Source organism: Acinonyx jubatus, chromosome D1 (assembly GCF_027475565.1).
Source record: "Acinonyx jubatus isolate Ajub_Pintada_27869175 chromosome D1, VMU_Ajub_asm_v1.0, whole genome shotgun sequence".
Lineage (NCBI taxonomy): Eukaryota > Metazoa > Chordata > Mammalia > Carnivora > Felidae > Acinonyx > Acinonyx jubatus.
Genome location: NC_069390.1, coordinates 48,447,162 through 48,465,574, shown reverse-complemented (window position 1 = coordinate 48,465,574; position 18,413 = coordinate 48,447,162). Strand labels below are relative to the sequence as shown.

At 41.0% G+C, this 18,413-nt stretch overlaps 1 protein-coding gene across 6 annotated transcripts in view; it reads left to right on the top strand.

Annotated features, from left to right (window-relative positions):
• The window catches only part of ZNF143 (zinc finger protein 143), a 54,794-nt gene extending 40,197 nt beyond the window's left edge, over positions 1 to 14,597 (top strand). For all 6 annotated transcript variants that reach the window (XM_015077363.3, XM_053203490.1, XM_015077364.3 and 3 more), the window contains 5 exons: positions 142 to 369; positions 3,818 to 3,966; positions 6,831 to 6,992; positions 12,237 to 12,383; positions 13,595 to 14,597. In XM_015077363.3, the coding sequence (XP_014932849.1) occupies positions 142 to 369; positions 3,818 to 3,966; positions 6,831 to 6,992; positions 12,237 to 12,383; positions 13,595 to 13,678 (770 nt within the window). In that variant the 3' untranslated portion in view covers positions 13,679 to 14,597. The remainder of the gene's footprint in view (positions 1 to 141; positions 370 to 3,817; positions 3,967 to 6,830; positions 6,993 to 12,236; positions 12,384 to 13,594) is intronic.
• The last annotated feature ends 3,816 nt before the right edge of the window (positions 14,598 to 18,413 follow it).

Genomic DNA, 18,413 nt, shown 5'->3' with positions numbered 1-18,413 from the left:
ACGCTAAAAAAAATAGAGATTTGACAGACATCTATTTTTGCCATTAGAGGCTTTTTTTCCCCATGGGAGGAATGGATTGATTATGCCTTCATATATGTAAAAGTTGATTTTTGTGTGTATGTGTGTATGTTCTTTACTTAGGTGAAAAGCCATATGTTTGTACAGTCCCTGGATGTGACAAAAGGTTTACAGAATATTCCAGTTTGTACAAACATCATGTTGTTCACACTCATTCCAAACCATACAACTGTAATCACTGTGGGAAGACCTACAAGCAGATCTCCACACTAGCCATGCACAAACGGACGGCCCACAATGACACTGAGCCCATCGAGGAGGAGCAGGAAGCCTTCTTTGAGCCTCCCCCAGGTAAGTGTTCTTTCCAATAAATCTCTCTCTCTGGGAATCAACAGCTACCATCATTTATGATGCATAGCATTTTCTCAGATCATAAAGTTTCATTCAAATAATCACACAAATATATAATTTACAACTGTAATAAGTGGTAGCAAAAAATGGTACTTGGTGCTGTGGGATGTATAAGAAGGGAAGTTAATCTAGCCTGGGAGGTTCTTTTTCTTTTTACCAATGTTTAGTTCTCCTCTTGTTAAAGAAACAGAAAGATGGGAATAAAATGGATTTAGGAGACCCAGCTTGAATTGCTGTTTTTCTTCTGAGAAATGGCCAGGCTGTGGTGCCCGACCTCGGTCGTGCTTACATACGTGATGAAGGGTTTTTTGCCTCTTGAATGTGGCTTCCGTTTGGCAAGAAAAGCTGTAATTATCCCTAAAGAAGCCCTGGAACCTTCCAACTTTGAGATCACATGTGTTTCAAGTGACAGTGGCCTGAGCTGCAGGAGCAGAGGACCCTGGCACACCTGGAGGCAGAGCAGGGCACGTGTTACCCACTGCCCCCCTGTTGTCTAGAGCAGTCTGGGCTTTGGTTTGAGTTGAAGTTGAGTGATGTGAGTTATTTTGCTGCTTAATAAAGTGACCCCTACGTATAATTGGATGTGAATGCAAATAGTTGCAATAAATCCCCTGCAAAAACAGTGTGAGCCTTCTGGTATTTTTAAATTCAGTACAGGTTAGCTAGACACACTTCTTACATAGGTTAAAGTAACAGCTACTACGAGAGATCTAGAGAGTGGATAGGGGTTAATTAGGTGGAGACACAGGGATTTCGCAGGGAGGGGAAATAAGGAGCAAAGGTAAGAGAGCATTCTGAATAGAGGGAATGGCAAATACAAAAAGCCCTGAGGTCGGGGAGAGCAAAGTAAATTGGAGAGACTAAAAGAAGCCTGGCCAGTGTGGCACTTCTGCCTGGGAAGGCAGTATGAAATGAGGCTGGAGAGCAAGGTAGGGGCAGCTAGGCTATTCGGGTGCCCTAAGGATGTTGATCTTAAGCATGAGAACAGCAGAGCACTCCCAAATAACTTTTAGTTGATTTATGTGCTATTAGGTATTGTTGTAAGGAGACAAAAACCTTCATTTCATAAGAATAAACTCTTGGGGAAAAAATATTTTAGAGGATCACATTCTATGATATCACGTAAGTAACTTAGCATAGGTAAATAGGTAAAGTGAGTGAGTAGGTTTTCTTAAAAAAACACACACACCCAATAAAACAAAGCCTGGGCCATCCTACTGTTTCACTGAGTACCTCCTAAACAAAGTAGACTTAAAAATTAAAAGAAATCATATTTTCTCATTCTTATATTGAAGTGTTGGAGAGTAAGGGAAAGAACAGATCATTCACTCCCTGCTGAAATGATTCCCTGTAGTTCTAATTTGTTTTTTCAGATATCTGTCATGTGATGGTGAGAAAATAACAATTCCTTCAGTCCTGAATGCTATAGTACTTTGTAGCCAAAGCACTGTAAGTGGGCATGGTTAGAAAACCCAACAACTGCTGAATCCTTGCAGTTAGAAAGCAGGCTTTTTTTTTTTTTTTAAATAGGATGGACAAGCTTAGGTTTTGAAATTCTTCCTTTCTAAAGCTTCTTTAGTCTTTTTCCTTTAGTGCTGATTTTTCAGACTGTCTGAATTTCTTGTATTTTAGAAAGTAGTCTGTAATATAATGATACAGATTTTATTTAAAAAATAATAAAGATTATTTTTCCAAGAATAGGGATGGATTTGTACTCCTTTTCTCTCATACAATTCTCTAGGTATGGTAGCCCATTGGAATAATGATATATAAATAGCTGTGAAACAGGACGAAAAGACATGAAATAATGACTGGAGATTTTACCATGATGACCATAGCCATAGGAGTGCATGCATCAGCCACTAACTTTGAGAAGTACTGTTAAATTAGCATAAGTCCTTCTTTGAAGGAAGAAAAAAACATATTTACCCTCCTTCTGGCTTCCTGGGAGGTGAAAAGTGATGAAAAAATAGATCAGCAGACTTCCTGGTTGCCAAGTATAGCACTAATGGACTGTTGAAATTGCTGTCTACTTGCTGGTTCTTCATGACCTAAGGAAGTGGATGGGTGCTCCTGTTCTGTCCCTTATTAAATGATTAACCTCTCCCCAGATAATGTGCCATTACATTGTCTTTACACAATGTGGTCATTGTGTACTGATGACTTGTGGTCAATCACTTGTGTTAAAGAGTAAGTAATTTAGTATTAGTAGGTTCTGTTTACACACCATTCTGGTTTTGCGGCTAATGTTTATGAAGATTGTGTTATCATATTTAAAAGCTTCTTAAGTGACTGCAAGAACTTAGCATACTTGCCATGTTGGAAGGGTTATTTGCCAGGCAGTCTTCCTGTTCAGTACTCCCCCTGCCCCCCAGCACACATGCACAGTATCACATAATTACTCCAATTAAGAATAAGAGTGGTCTCCCAAAATTAGAATATTTAAATTTGATGTGGAAAGGTTTGGTTTGGTCTGCTTTGATTTGGCTTGGCTTTACAAAAGTAAAGGTAGAGGAATTAAAAGGAGGTGCTAGAAGCCATGTGATTTGGACTATAACATGTATATGCTTTAATTTGTATAAATGTCTCTGTCATATTTACAGTATTCTGTTTTTGAAATGCGAATCAAAACTATAATGTGATACCACCTCACACCTGTCAGAATGGCTAAAATCAACAACACAAGAAACAACAGGTGTTGGTGAAGATATGGAGAAAAAGGAATCCTCGTGCACTGTTGGTGGGAATGCAAACTGGTGCAGCCACTCTGAAAACAATATGGAGGTTCCTCAAAAAGTTAAAAATAGAGCTATTTTTAATCCAGCAATGACACTACTGGCTATTTACCTAAAGAATACAAAAACACTAATTCAGAGTGTTATACCAGCACACTGAAATATTATTCAGTCATAAAAAAGAATGAAATCTTGCCATGTGCAATGACATGGATGGAGCTAGAGAGTATTATGCTAAGTGAAATAAGTCAGAGAAAGACAAATACCATACCATTTTACTCATATGTGAAATTTAAGAAACAAAACAAGCAAAGAGAAAGAGAGACAAATCAAGAAACAGGATCTTAACTCTGGAGACCAAACTGATGGTTACCAGAGGACAGGTGGATGGGTTGGGGGAGGGATTACATAGGTGATAGAGATTAAGGAGTGCATTTGTCATGATGAGCACCAGATGATGTATGGAATTGTTGAGTCACTGTATTGTACACCTGAAACAAATACAACACTGTGTGTTAACTGGAATTAAAGTAAAAACTTGGGAAAAAATTAAATATTCAAAGTGATAAAAAAAAAAAAAGAAAGAAAATATCCTCTGTTTTCTAAACAGCTTGCTTGGTTGGTCAAATAAATGATTCATTTGTTTTAAATAGGTCAAAGTGAAGATGTTCTTAAAGGGTCCCAGATCACGTATGTTACAGGTGTAGAAGGGGATGATGTTGTGTCTACACAAGTAGCCACAGTAACCCAGTCTGGGTTGAGTCAACAAGTTACACTCATATCCCAGGATGGGACTCAGCATGTAAGTATCCACCAAAAGCCAAACAAGTTAAATATTGTTTCTCTGAACATGGGCATGAAAGGCAGGTTGGGCCTTAATCGAGGAAAGCCTTGAATATCAGCTTGCAAGCAATGCTAGATCTCCCGAAGGCTTTCTAGTAATCTGCTGAAAGAGGCTACATACAAGAACATTAGGAGAGACAGGATGGTTGTGAGCCCAGCATTCCCATGGTGTTATTGGCGTAGCTCAAAGGTGAGGTGGTAAAGGTCAGAACCACAGTGAAATGGAGGGCTTGAAACGTAAAGGATCTGTGTGAAAATATAATTCAGAGAAAGGATAGGATTTAGTAGCTGATTAGATCCAGGAGGTGAGATTGAGAAACCAACAGAACCTTGGCTGAGGGGTTGATCATTAAAAGATCCTGGGAAGTCAGTGATGGGCAAAACTTATAAAATTTCCAAAGTGTGTCTCTCTCCCTCCCTGGACTCATGGAAGTTCACTTAACTTATCTCCCAGAATTCACAGAAAGGTATCTTGATTTCCCCAGGAAAAGCAGTATAATGGTTATTCTCTGAACGTTTCTAGATGCCACTAGCCTAAAATAATCCAGACTTGATTTTATTTTTAGGTTCCAACTAAGGTTGTCTTTAGTACCTGGTAGAAATGAGCATATGGGGTTCTTTATCCTCCTATAACTGTCTCTTGCATGGAGAACTCTCTCCTTACTTGTCTCAGAGCTTACCTCCCATGATGAATCTGCCCTTTGTGTTGATAACTGTTACCATGCTGATGCTAACTAGGAAGCAGCACATATTCAGGATTGGAAAATTAAAAGTGCTTGTACCATCCCATTCATTCCCTTCCCCCTCACTTTTGATGGCACTAATTCCTCACCCTCACAGTATTCTTTGTCCACTGATTGCTGTGCAAGATTAAACATATTTACTAACCCGGTTTTAATTTAGCATCAATCCTAAGACTTTTTCTTGAATTAGATCATCACAGACAGAGGCCCTCTGGAAGTAATGTGATGTAACCTCCCTCCCTCCCTCCCAAGAGAATTCCCCTCTCCAGGAGCCCCCAAACAGATAAGGCAGTTTCAAAAGAAGCAGCCTGTTCCATTGTTGGGTAATTCTAATGTTTATCAGACTGGAACCTCCTGCTATGTCAGCCACTCCTGGCTCCTCTCTGACCACATAAAGTGAGCCTCATCCCCCTTCATGTGTTCCAGAGCAGCTATTTTCCTTATCCCGATGTATTTTCTCCAGATGTAACCTTCCCATTTCCTTCAGGGATTAGATTTCTCTTCCATTCCTTTAGTCAGTTAAATAGCAAACATTTATGGAATGTCTACGCAATGCCAGATACTTTGGTTGGCTTAATGTGGGGAATATAGGAAGGGGGGGGGTATCATAGTCAAGGAGGAGAGAGATATTTCTAAATGAACAATAACCTCTTATGATGGGTATGTAATTGAGGAATGTGTAAAGTGCAGTGGCAGCCTGGAGGAAGGAGTAAATGATTATTCCTGAAGGAATCTTGGAGACCCTTTTAGAGAATGGCCATTTAGTTGGATCTTTTTTTTTTTTTTTAACATTTATTCATTTTTTCCGAGACAGAGAGAGACCGAGCACAAGTGGGGGAGGGGCAGAGGGAGAGGGAGTCACAGAATCTGAAGCAGGCTCCAGGCTCCAAGCTGTGAGCACAGAGCCCAATGCGGGGCTTGAACTCACGGACAGCGAGATCATGACTCAAGCTGTAGTTGGATGCTTAACTGACTGAGCCACCCGGGTGCCCCCCATTTAGTTGGATCTTGAGGAGTTTTCATGCGTTTGTCAGGCAGAGTGAAGGGAAGGGAAAAGCCAGGAAAATAGAAGAGAATATGACACTCTGGGACTGCAAATGATTAGTTGTGGCTGGAATGCCAGATGCTGGTTTAGAAGTAGTGGAAGATGAGTCTAGAGATGCTGTTAAAGGCCAGATTGCAAAAGGTCATGAATACCATGTAAAAAGTCTAAACTCTAGTGATGGGGGGCGTTGGGGATTTGAACAGGGAGCATAATGAAATTTGTTCTTTTAAAAAGGTGTCACGGTAGAGGATGGCTTAAGAAAGGGTTAGACTGGGTACCTAAAAAGAAGTTGTATTATTGTGGAAAGTCAGACAAGGAAAAAGTAAGGGTGTGAATTGGCAGTAGAGATGGAGAGGAGGAAGTGCATTTAAGAAATAGCTTTGGGGCGCCTGGGTGACTCAATCGGTTAAGCGTCCAACTCTTTTTTTTTTTTTAAGTTTATTTATTTATTTTGAGAGAGATAGAATGAGCAGGGGAAGAGCAGAGAGAGAAGGAGACAGAGAATCCCAAGCAGGCTCCATGCAGTGAGCACAAAGAGCCCCACACGGGGTTCGAATCCACGAAACCATAAGATCACGACCTGAGCCAAAATCAAGAGTCAGATGCTTAACCAGCTGAGCCATCCAGGTGCCCCAGGCATCCAACTCTTGATCTCAGCTCAGGTCTTGATCTCAGGGCCATGAGTTCAAGCCCTGTGTTAGGCTCTGCACTGGGCTGAAGTCTACTTTAAATAAAGAAAGAAAGAATCAGTTTGGGGGTACCTAACTGGCTCAGTCAGTGGGACATGCAACTCTTGATCTCTTGATCTTGGGGTTATTAGTTGGAACCCCATGTTGGACATAAAGATGACTTAAAAATAAAATCTTTAAAAAAGAAAAAGGTTTTCTGACGATCTCTTTCTAAAGAGTTTATTCCATTATAGAATTCCTATTTGCTCCACAGAGTAGACTTATTTAAGGACTAGGCCTAGTCCTTACTAAAGATTGCCAAATAGAACAAGAAACAGACTGATATGTAAAATGCATTGTGTTGCAGGTCAACATATCTCAAGCTGACATGCAAGCCATTGGCAATACCATCACGATGGTAACGCAGGATGGCACACCCATCACGGTCCCAGCTCACGACGCAGTCATCTCCTCGGCAGGAACGCACTCTGTTGCTATGGTTACTGCTGAGGGCACAGAAGGGCAGCAGGTGATTGCTATTTTTTTTATATTAATCAATACATATATCATCAAAACTATTTCATAGATATACAGGGTAGTGTGGTGGTTAATCTCACACACTTTGGATTGAATTCCAGGTTTACGGCTTATTAGCCACATGACCTTCTGAGTCTGAGGTTTTCCTGCTCTGTAAAACAGGAGTGATTGTAGCATCTACACCATGAGGTTGATATAAGGATTGAATGAGATAATACGTACGTAGTACTTAATATAAAGCCTAGGTATATATTAAGGGTTCATTAATGGTTCATACAGTGTTCACCAGATACTTAGGAAAAATTCATCGGCAAAATTTATTTAATATTTTGAATAATATAGTCACATAGTTCAAAAATCAAAAAGTATATACAGGTATGCAGTGCAAAGTCTCCCTACTACCCCTGCCTCCATCAACCTCGTTCTTGCCTCCATAGAGATAATCCACTGTTATTAGTTTCTTGTGTAGTCTTCCAGCCATTCATTAGGCATATACAAATAAATAGAAATAGTCCTCTTCTCCACTTTTGTTTTTCTTATGGTAGTAAACTATACTGTTCTTCACCTTGGGTTTTTTTTTTTTTTTAACTTAATAATACATCTAGAGAATGTTTCTATTTCATTATGTAGAGAGCTTCCTCGTTCTTTTTTAAAGCTGTCTCATATTTTACTCTATGAACACCCTAATCGAAGTCTTGTGCTGTTTCAAACATGTAACTTTGTGCTCATGTGATTTTTGCATATGGGTGAGTATGTCTGCCAGGTAAATCCTAGAGAGGAGTTGCTGGGTGAAAAGATACATGCATTTGTAATTGGGGTAAGTAGTGCCAAGCTTCCCTTCTAGCGTTGTACAGTCCACAGTACCACCAGCAGCATTCCCTTCTGTATAGTCAATACAAAGATACTAAACTTTTGGATTTTTGCCAATCTCATGTATCTCTCTGTAGTTTTAATTTTTCATTTCCCTTAAAATCCATGATATTAATACATTTTACATCTTCTTGTACTATGCTGACAGCAATGTTGAGATTCACTGCAGCTACCTTACCATGTTCAATGAAAGAGTCTGTCAAAATTAGTAGCTCTCATTCATTCATTTATAAATTCAATACCATCACAATCAAAATTCCAGTGGCTTTTTTGAAGATATTAAATAATCTCACTTTAAAATATACATGAAAATGGAAAGGACCTATGATAAGCAAAACAAGAAAAAAGAACAAGGTTGAAAGAAGGTCTTCTATACCTTGAAATACAAAACTCAGAATCATAAAGCTTCTAGGAGAGAAGTGAATACTTTTGCAAACTTGGCTAAAGATTTCCTAAAAATGCACTACCAAGGAAAGAAAAGAACATAAATTGAACTTCGTCAAAATTAACTCTGCTACCAAAAGACACCATTAAGAAAAGCCTCAAACTGGGAAAAAGATAAAATAAGCCTCTTAAGAAGAAGATAAGCCTCAAACTGAGAAAAATATATTCACGCTATATATATCAGTGGAATTGAGAATAGATAACAAACTTCTACAAATCAACAATAAAAAGATGAATAATAGGCCATAAAAAATGAGCAAAATTAACTTAAAATGTATTTTTTGAGACGGGGGGGTGCACAAGTGAGCGAGGGGCAGAGAGAGAATCCCAGGAGGTGCAGAGAGGGAGAGAGAGAGTGTGAGAGGGAGTGAAGTGGGGCTCACCCGAAGTGGGGCATGGGCTCCTGAGCTGTGAGATCATGACCTAAGCTAAAGTCAGATGCTTAACGACTGAGCCACCCAGGCACCCTAAATAAAAATTTTTTTAATGAGCAGATCATTTGACCACTCACTTGAACAGACCTCTCATAAAAGAAGACTCAAGAACGGCCAATGACACAAAAAAAGTGTTCAAATGACTAAAATAAAAAAGACTTGACTAACATTTGGTAAAGATGCGAAGCAGCTAAAATATTTGTACATGCTAGTGGGAGTGTAAAATGATACAACCACTTTGGAGAACTGTTTGGTGGTTTCTTATACTCCACGACCCAGCAATTCCACTAGAATACATATTATACGATTTCACTTACATGAAATCCAAGAACAGACCAAACAAATCCATGGTGATGGAAATCAGAAAATGCTGCTTGACTGGGGGAAGGAAATTGATGGAATGGAATATGAAGGAACTGTTCTCTATTTTGTTTTAGGTGGTGGTTCCACAGATGTATCTAACTGTCAAAACTCAACAGAACACCTAAAGATTCATGCATTTTTATTGTTTGCTAATTATGCCCGATGCAAAAACAGAAACAAACTCGAAACCCAGCCACTAGCTTTCAGGCTGTCTTACGGAATGGTCCCAGTCATTTCCATGGCTCTAGGATTCCTGGATTGGGTGTATGACACAGCTTGGGTAAATACACCTTGTACCAGTTATAGTTGCAGGTCTGTAAGAATAGTGGCCCTAAACCAAGCATTCTTTTGTAGCTTATCTGTAGCCTGGGGACTAGGAAAATTTTAGGAGAGGCGGTTTTGAGGGCTGGAATGAAGGCAGGCAGCTTTCAGCAAGCAGGGGTATCACAACAGGAGCGGGGATTTCCCTTGAGGACCAGCTGCTGCCACATCTCCTTCTGCTGCAACTGTAGGCCATTGGGCAACTGATGACTATCCACTTGGGGTGTCCAGACACCACCTTTGAATTATCTGTAACCCTTAAATTACCTATTTCTTTACATGCACAGGAAGAAAGCAGGTGGTCTTTCCCTGCCTTTTTTTTTTTTTTTTTTTTAATTAAGGTCATTGGATTTCTTAGCCTCAGTTTTCCTGGTGCCTTGAAAACCTAGTTAGCAGGTACAGACAGTATCTATTTTTGTTAATTGTTTTTGTTAATTTCAGATTATAAAAGTAATATATATTCTTAATGTAATAGAATAAAGAGTCTAGAAGTAAACCATCAAATATATAGTCCATTAAATCTCAACAATTAAAATTTGACTAGTGGGAAAGGATGGTCTTTTAAACAAATGGTGCTGGTAAAAAAAATATCCACATGAGAAAGAATGATGTTGGACCCTTACCTTATATCGTATATAAAAATTAACTTTTTGAAAGAAAACATAGATGAAAATCTTCATGATCTTGGATTGGGAAATTATTTCTTATGTATGACAGTTATTTCTTATGTATCACAGCAGAGGCAGTGAAAGAAGAAATAGATAAATTAAACTTGTTAAAAATTAAAAACTTTGTGCATTAAAGGCTACTACCAGGAGAGTGAAAAGACATTCTACATAATGAGAGAAAATATTTGCAAATTATGTTATCTGATAAGGATTAATATTTAGAATAAAGACTTCCTATAACTCAACAACAAAAAAACAAGCAATCCAATTTAAACATGAGCAAAGGACTTGAATAGACATTTCTCCAAGGAGTTTTACAGATGGCCAATTAGCATATGAAAAGATGCTCAACATCATTAGTTATTAGGGAAACACAAATCAAAACCACAGTGAGATACCACTTCACCCCCATTAGTTTAGGCTGTTATCCAAAAAACAGTACCAAGTGTTGACGAAGATGCAGAGACATCTTGTGCATTGCTCATAGGAATGTAAAACGGTGCAAGTACTGTAGAAAGCAGTATAGCAGTTCCTCAAAGAGTTGAACATAGTGAGCATCTGGCTGGCTCAGTTGGTACAGTATGCAACTCTTGATCTTGGGGTCATGAGTTCAAGCCCCACATTGGTCTTAGAGCCTACATTAAAAAAAAAAAAAAGTTGACATAGAACTACATATGATCCACTAATACCACTTACAGATATATTTCCAGAAGAATTAAAAATAGAGATGCAAACTAAAAATCAGCTATAATCTTTTGATGTTATAATAACTAGTCTCAACATTTAGGACTGCTTACTTCGTGTGTGTGTGTGTGTGTGTGTGTGTGTGTGTGTGTGTATACAGAGTTAGGGTTATAATTTTGTATGCCTGTCATCCATCTAACACTACATTCTGAGCACTTTCTCATACCAATTAAATGTTCTTGTAAAAGGATTCTTATCATTTGTAAAATAATCTATCAAATGGAACTCATTCCACAAACATAAATTGTTGTATAAGCCTTTGATTATCTTCATAGGAACAAACTCTAGCATGGAATTACTGGATTAATGATATAAAGTATTTTAAGCTGTTTGCTACATACTGCCAAATTTTCTTCCAAAAAGTTTTAACAATTGCACCATGGATCTAAAAGCTTTCTTGGTTCACTGTACTCTTCTTGCTAGCATTGAAGATTTTTAACATATTTGCATAATTCACAAGCAGAAGTTGAATTCTATTTTATTTTCATTTGATCATTAACGAGGTTGAACATGTTTTTCAGATCGACTCACAATCTATTTTTTCTTAATTGAGGTAAAATTTACAGTGAAATGTACAAATTTTAAATTTACAATTCAGTGAGTTGTTACACATACACATGCATATAACACCATCCCCAACATTTTCATCACCCCCAGAAAGTTCCCTTGTCATCCCTTCCAGTCAATCCCTAGTCTTTTCAGTTTTCCTAGTTAAATGGAAATCTAATTTTAAGTCCCAACAGGTAGGGGTGCCTGGGTGGCTGAGTTGGTTAAGCGTCCGACTCCTGATTTCACCTCAGGTCACGATCCCAGGGTTGTGGGATTGACCCCCACCTTAGGCTCTGCGCTGAGCATGGAGCCTGTTTAAGATTCTCTCTCTCCCTCTACCCCTCTCTCCTGCTCATTCTCTCTATATATAAAATTTTTTAAAAAGTTTTTTTTAATTAAAAAAAATGCATCAGGTAAACAAGAGAAAATAGTATATATTATGTTTCACTGATCCCAACTCAGGAATAAATAGACATTTGAGATATGAATTACTCTACATGTGTAACGTACCAAGCAGCCACTTAGGGTAGGAGATCCTAAGCATGGTCACGTCTGTCCTGGTTAATGAAGCCTGGTGTAGCAGACCTACCTGCCAAGTGTCCTCTACCCTGTTACGTCATTGGTTCACATAAGCTTAGATAAATGCCTTCTTTTTGAGCCTCAACTTCTTCAAACAAAAAAGAGTCTAAGATAGACAATATAGAAGTTCTCTTCCAACTTTAGGCTTCTACAAGTCTGTGGTCAGAAGGGAGTTTTTCCTTTCAAATTTCAAGACAGTCCCTTGCATTAAATGGAGTTTAATGTATTTAATCATAGCTTTATTTTGTGTATTTTTTGTTTAAGGTCGCAATTGTGGCTCAGGACTTGGCAGCATTCCATACTGCCTCATCAGAAATGGGGCATCAACAGCACAGCCATCATTTAGTAACCACAGAAACCAGACCTCTGACCTTAGTGGCAACATCCAATGGCACCCAGATTGCAGTTCAGGTGAGTTCTGTAGCAGCTGTCCTCAGTCAACAGGAAGACTACTTCCTAGCTCTCAACCTTGCACATTGTGCTTTATTCAGAACCTTTAGGGGAGGCTGGGGACAGACTAATCTGTGTCACTTAGCCACTAGAAGGAAATTGCTGTGTTTGAGGTGGTTTCAAAGAGACTGGCACCTTGTTCGCTATTATCTTTATGTTTTTTAGGGGAATTTATAGTAAGAAAAATAAAGCTTCTGGTATACATCCCAGCATGCACCCAGCCAGCTATCTTTACTTTCAAAATAAGTCTAATTAAGCAGGATTCTGTAAAGCACTTGGAAATGAACCTAGTGTAAATGTAGACCCAAATTAGTCCTCTGAGAATCACTGCACAGCCCCATTTTATGTTGGGGGAACATCAGAAGACAGAAGAAACTATTCTTGGGGAAGTCACTGGATTCAGGAAGACAGTCTAGAATACAGATTACCTTTCCTTGGGAAGAGTTGTTTTTCATGTATTTACTTGGAAAAGAGTTAGAACACACTCAGGAAAATGCCAACCATTGTTTTTAATTTAGTTTATGGTATAGAAGCTAAAGACTCAGGAAGCTCTCTGAATACCTCCATTGGAAAAGATGAGCATCTTTTGTCCATTGCATGAGTGAAGGTTTATCAAAGTCCTAAAGGAAGAGGTGCCTGGTGGCTCAGTTGGTTAAGCATCTGACTCTTGATTTCGGCTCAGGTCATGGTCTCACAGTTTGTGAGTTCGAGCCCACGTCGGGACTCTGGGCCGATGGTACGGAGCTTGCTTGGGATTCTCTCTCTCCCCTCTTCTCTGCCCCTCCCTTGCTGTCTCTCTCTCTCTCTCTCAAAATAAATATATAAGCTTAAAAGATATAAGCTTAAATAATATAAGCTTAAAAGAAAATCCTAAAGAAAGATGGAGCGCCTGGCTGACTCAGTAGGTAAAGCATGCAATTCTCAGTCTCAGGGTCATGAGGTTCAAGCCCCAGGTTGGGCACGGAGCCTACTTAAACAAAACAAAACTGCAAAATCCTAAAGTAAGAAACTACATTATTCTCCTGCAAGAATTTTTTGTGTGCTCTTAATGATTGGATCAGCAGTCGTATCTTAACGAGTCCAGGTGTCAGAATTACAGAGATTTTACTTCGGGCATATACTGTTTCTTCGGTATTATCTTGACTGTGGCTTTGTGTCTGTTCCTGTTTCAGCTTGGAGAACAGCCATCTCTGGAAGAAGCCATCAGAATAGCATCTAGGATCCAACAAGGAGAAACACCAGGGTTGGATGATTAATCCTCAGAACAGTGGAGCATCGCAGCAGGAGGAGCCTTTCACCTTCGGGCAGCAGACACCCAGGAACCCGGGCCCAGGAAAATTAGAATTTTTCCATTCCTGAAATACTGTACACGTTTTTATGCAAGAGTGGAGAACATTTTATTCTTGACACTTTTGTGTATATAACCCTTGGAATAGATTCCCAAACTGATTCATTGTGTACAAGGATGTATGAAATTAGGGCAATACAGTAAATTTTCATGTTACTCTTTTATCAGTTCACAAACTTCTAGAGTCCACATGCAAGATCAGCAAAGTCTTATGGAGTCTTATGATGGATTTTTAACTTACTGTGACAAATAAAATAAAGGCTGTATCTAAAATGTTAAAGGTTCTATACTTCAAACAATCAATTCCAGAAGCCATCATGGATAATAAAGGATGTAAAGCCTTCAAATATTTCCCCAAGTTAATAGAGTGTCTGCAGTTTTTGTTCTACTGTATACGTGTCTGGTTTTTTTTTGTACCTCACGGTTTGAAAACTATTCATTATAGTTTTCCATCCCTGTTAAAATACCAACTCTTCAAGCTGAAATGCTAATTATATTGAATTGGATCCATTACATTGGATTATGTATAAAATAACAAAGTTTGGTTATTTAAAATTAAAAAGTTAAATCCAGTGCTTTGGTTTTGTTAAAGATTTTACTTAGCGTTCAGGTTTTTTTTGTTACTGTTTTTTAAAAATAATGAACTATCAAAGTTTGACCATAGGCTGGAGCCCGGGATAATAGTGCTGTAATTGGACATGGCTTTCCTCTGAAAATTAGGTTAGTGGGTCCGTGTAAATTATTTATTTTTGCTTATGTACTTTTGTTTTAAAGCTTATTTACCCTAAAGTTTATTAATTTTGAATACAGCAATTTTTAAAATGTTACCTTTATATTTGTTTTATTAATGTGGTATGGGTGTGGGAGAGAGTGTGGTAGAAAAGAGCACAAATGCCATCAGTTATAACCCAACACACATATATTGAGAGTATATTGTTTATCAAGCACAGAGTATTTTTTCATACATTGTTATGCTCTTCTAACAATTTTGTGAGATATACGGGATTTATTACCCCCATTATCCCCATTTATAAAAGGAGAAACAGAGGGTCCAAAGAAGTTGTGTCTCCACCCAGGCCCTCCGACTATGAAGAGGCAAGGCAAGACTTGAGAACCCAGGCTTTTTTTTTTCAATGCTTATTTTGAGAGAGAGAGTGCCCACACGCATGAGTGGGGGAGGGGCAGAGAGGGACAAAGAATCCCAAGGCTCCCCACTGTCAGCATGGAGCCCAATGCAGGGCTCCAACTCACGACACTGGGAGATCATGACCTGAGCCGAAAGCAAGAGTCGGATGTTCAACCAACTGAGCCACCCAGGCACCCCAGAGAACCCAGTCTGACCCCCATGTCCAGTGTGCTTTCACCATACCACAGCTGCCTTCTCAGATGATGCTGGCGGCAAAGATTATCAAGATGAGCTCTGGTATTTTCTGATTGCCCAATGACCAGAACACTCGAAAAACCATGTCTAATGTCAGAAATTTAGCTTAGGGTCCACCAAGTTCCAAAAAAGAAAGGACGGGGAGGCCTGCCCTGCAGTAATCATTCCTTCACCGTGTTCACTGTGCTTTGTTTGCCAGAGAGCTGAAATGCTGCTCTCATGTTTCATTTCAAGCTTTATGGTAAAAAAGGAAAAAATGTACTGTTGTATTTAATACAAATGTTATCTTTGATGAGGTTCTTTGAAGTCTTGCTAAAAAAAGGGTCATGACTTACTTATCTGAAATGGGAAACCCTTCAGGGTTGGGCAGGCGACTGGTTGCTTTCCCTTCAAAGCTCTTCACAGATATTTAACATTAGAAAGGGTCTTAGTCACACACAGATCCTGTCTTCTCTCTTGCCTGAGACCTTAAAGCACACAAAGAACTCACAGCTAAGGCCTGCTAAGGCTCAGAAAGGGGCTGGTATGGGGAGGCAGAGGAAGAAGAGGATCTGCAAAGTCACAGGGTGGTGCTCTGGCCTCCCAGCCCCAGTCCTGGCTGCTGACGGGGCTCCTCTGCTGGGCCCAGCTAGGCCTGCTGTGCTTCCCAGGACCAAGCCCACGCTATCAGCCTCCCTGGGCCCCTTACTGCCTGTGCTCAGATTCCAGGCTTTCTCCCTCACCCCAGCTCCTTTGCCAGCTAGACCAGACAGGGCTGAGCTGGACTCTGCTGGCAGGCCTGTTTATCCCTCAGCTCCAAAGAAAATGCCTTCCTACCGGCACCAGAGAAAAGGGCAGAGGGACGCTGCTGGTTTGTCCCCTACCTGCCTTCCTGGGGATGGGTGGTGGCACATTTCCCCCAAGGGAAGACTCCAGCTGATGTGCAGACAGTTGCTAGTTAAGCTGGTGCAGGGTTTCTTCAGAGTGTAGGGTGCATAAAGGAGCCCTCCAAAGTTGGAAAGTCCCCAAAGACCCTTGATGAAACACAAGTACTTTACAAATGGAGCCTGTTGGAGCATAACTGCAATGGGATCCAGGCAGTTGCTCAAGGCAAAGCTTAGTCTAAGAAAACCCCTCACTCTCCCAGACACAACCTGAGGCCACTACAGAGAAAAAGAACATTGCCTACAGTCTGCAGTCATTAAGAATTTAGGAAATAGAGTAAGAGAAGAACTTGGCTTCCTCAACTCTCCAAAGGTGGCAGCTGCCCCGAAGGCCGGACAGCTCTCTGTGCCCCTCCACCTCGGGGTGGTCATTTGGGTGATATCACATGCTGCCTTTCCTGCACGGCAGCTCCAGGACTAGGTAAGTAATGTCGGGAAACCATGCATTCAGCACTAAATGGACTGGACTCCAAGGAATTTGTGTTCCAGTGTTTCCTAGCTCACATAAGACTGTAGACCAGTTGGGGTACGTGCGTGGCTCAGTCGGTTACGCATCCAACTTTGGCTCAGGTCATGATCTCACGGTTCATGAGTTCAGGCCCCACATCAGGCTCTGTGCTGACAGCTCGGAACCTGGAGCCTGCTTCGGCTTCTGTGTCTCCTTCTCTCTCTGCTCCTCCCCCAGTCACGCTCTCTCTCTCAAAAATAAATATAAAAAGATATATATATAAAAGACTATAGACCAGTCAACTATCAGTAGATCCCAACAGTAAGAAAGCAGAGGGCAAAAAGGAAAGGGGCACAGCTGGAGTCTGTTGCCAAGGAAGGAAAGGGAGCATGTGGGAAGTGCAAAAAGGCTGCCTCAGCCCCTTCCACTTAAGCACTCTCTATACTTAGGTTTCCTCAGAGATCTTACAAAGAATACTCCAGCCAAATACCCTCTTCTCTTTTGACTGAGGAACAAGGCTGGCTCATGGACTTGTGACCAGTACAGTTGACCAGACTCTGCACTTGGGATTTAATGCACTGTGGTTGCAGCCTTGGAATTCTTTTTTTTTTTTTATTTTTATTTTGTTTTTACCGTTTACTTATTTTTGAGACAGAGACAGAGCGTGAATGGGGGAGGGGCAGAGAGAGAGGGAGACACAGAATCGGAAGCAGGCTCCAGGCTCTGAGCTGTTAGCACAAAGCCTGACATGGGGCTTGAACCCACAAACCATGAGATCATGACCCGAGCCAAAGTCAGATGCTTAATCGACTGAGCCATCCAGGCGCCCCTGCAGTCTTGGAATTTTTTTTTTTTTTTAATGTTTATTTATTTTTGAGACAGAGAGAGAGCATGAACGGGGGAGGGGCAGAGAGAGAGGGAGACACAGAATCGGAAGCAGGCTCCAGGCTCTGAGCCATCAGCCCAGAGCCCGACGCGGGGCTCGAATTCACGGACCGCGAGATCGTGACCTGAGCTGAAGTCGGACGCTTAACCGACTGAGCCACCCAGGCGCCCCCAGTCTTGGAATTCTTAATAGTTTTATCTTTGTGCGTTCTTTCTTTTTTAGGTTTATTTATTTTTGAGAGAGAGAGAGAGAGAGAGAGAGAGAATGCAAGCAGGGGAGGGGCAGAGAGGGAGACAGAGGAACGGAACGAAAGAGGGCTCTGGGCTGACAGCAGTGAGCCCATTATGGGGCTTGAACTCACAAACCTCAAGACCATAACCCGAGCTGAAGTCAGTTGCCTAACCTAACTGACTGAGCCACACAGGTGCCCCTGAATGTGTGTTCTGCAGGTGAAGTCTCATGGAGCAATGCGACACAGTCCCACCTGCAGCCTCTGTGGATGGGTTCTCTGTCACTCCCCTACCTGACCTGGTCTCTCCCTCAACTTGCAATTGCCCTCTGCTTTCAACAGGTCAGTGTCAGGCACATGCCCCTGTGGAGTCAGGCGTGGTGGTGGCCATCCTCACTCCAGGCAGGCAGCAGCACAGAGCTGAGGTGGGCAGCCGACGTTAGCCAAGTCCTGACAGGGATGAGGCCTCGTGCACACCCTGTACTGAATGTGTCCCAGTTCTGAATTTTGAAGATCCCTGGGAGTAGCCTGTTTCTCGTGGGCTGGAGGAGTAGGCCTGTGGGAAGGGGGACCTGATAGCTGTCAGGCCCAGACCGGCACCACCTCAGGCACCTGTGAAGTCCCATGACCCAGAGGACTCTTTCTATAGGCTCTGCGCCTGGGGGTCCTCACTTCCTCCTTCCACCTTTCCTGAGCCTGGCTGGTGTTTGATCCTTCTAGCCAGCTTGAGGTGCCCTCTAGGAGGAGCCACAAAATTTGAATCATGTAATTTCAGT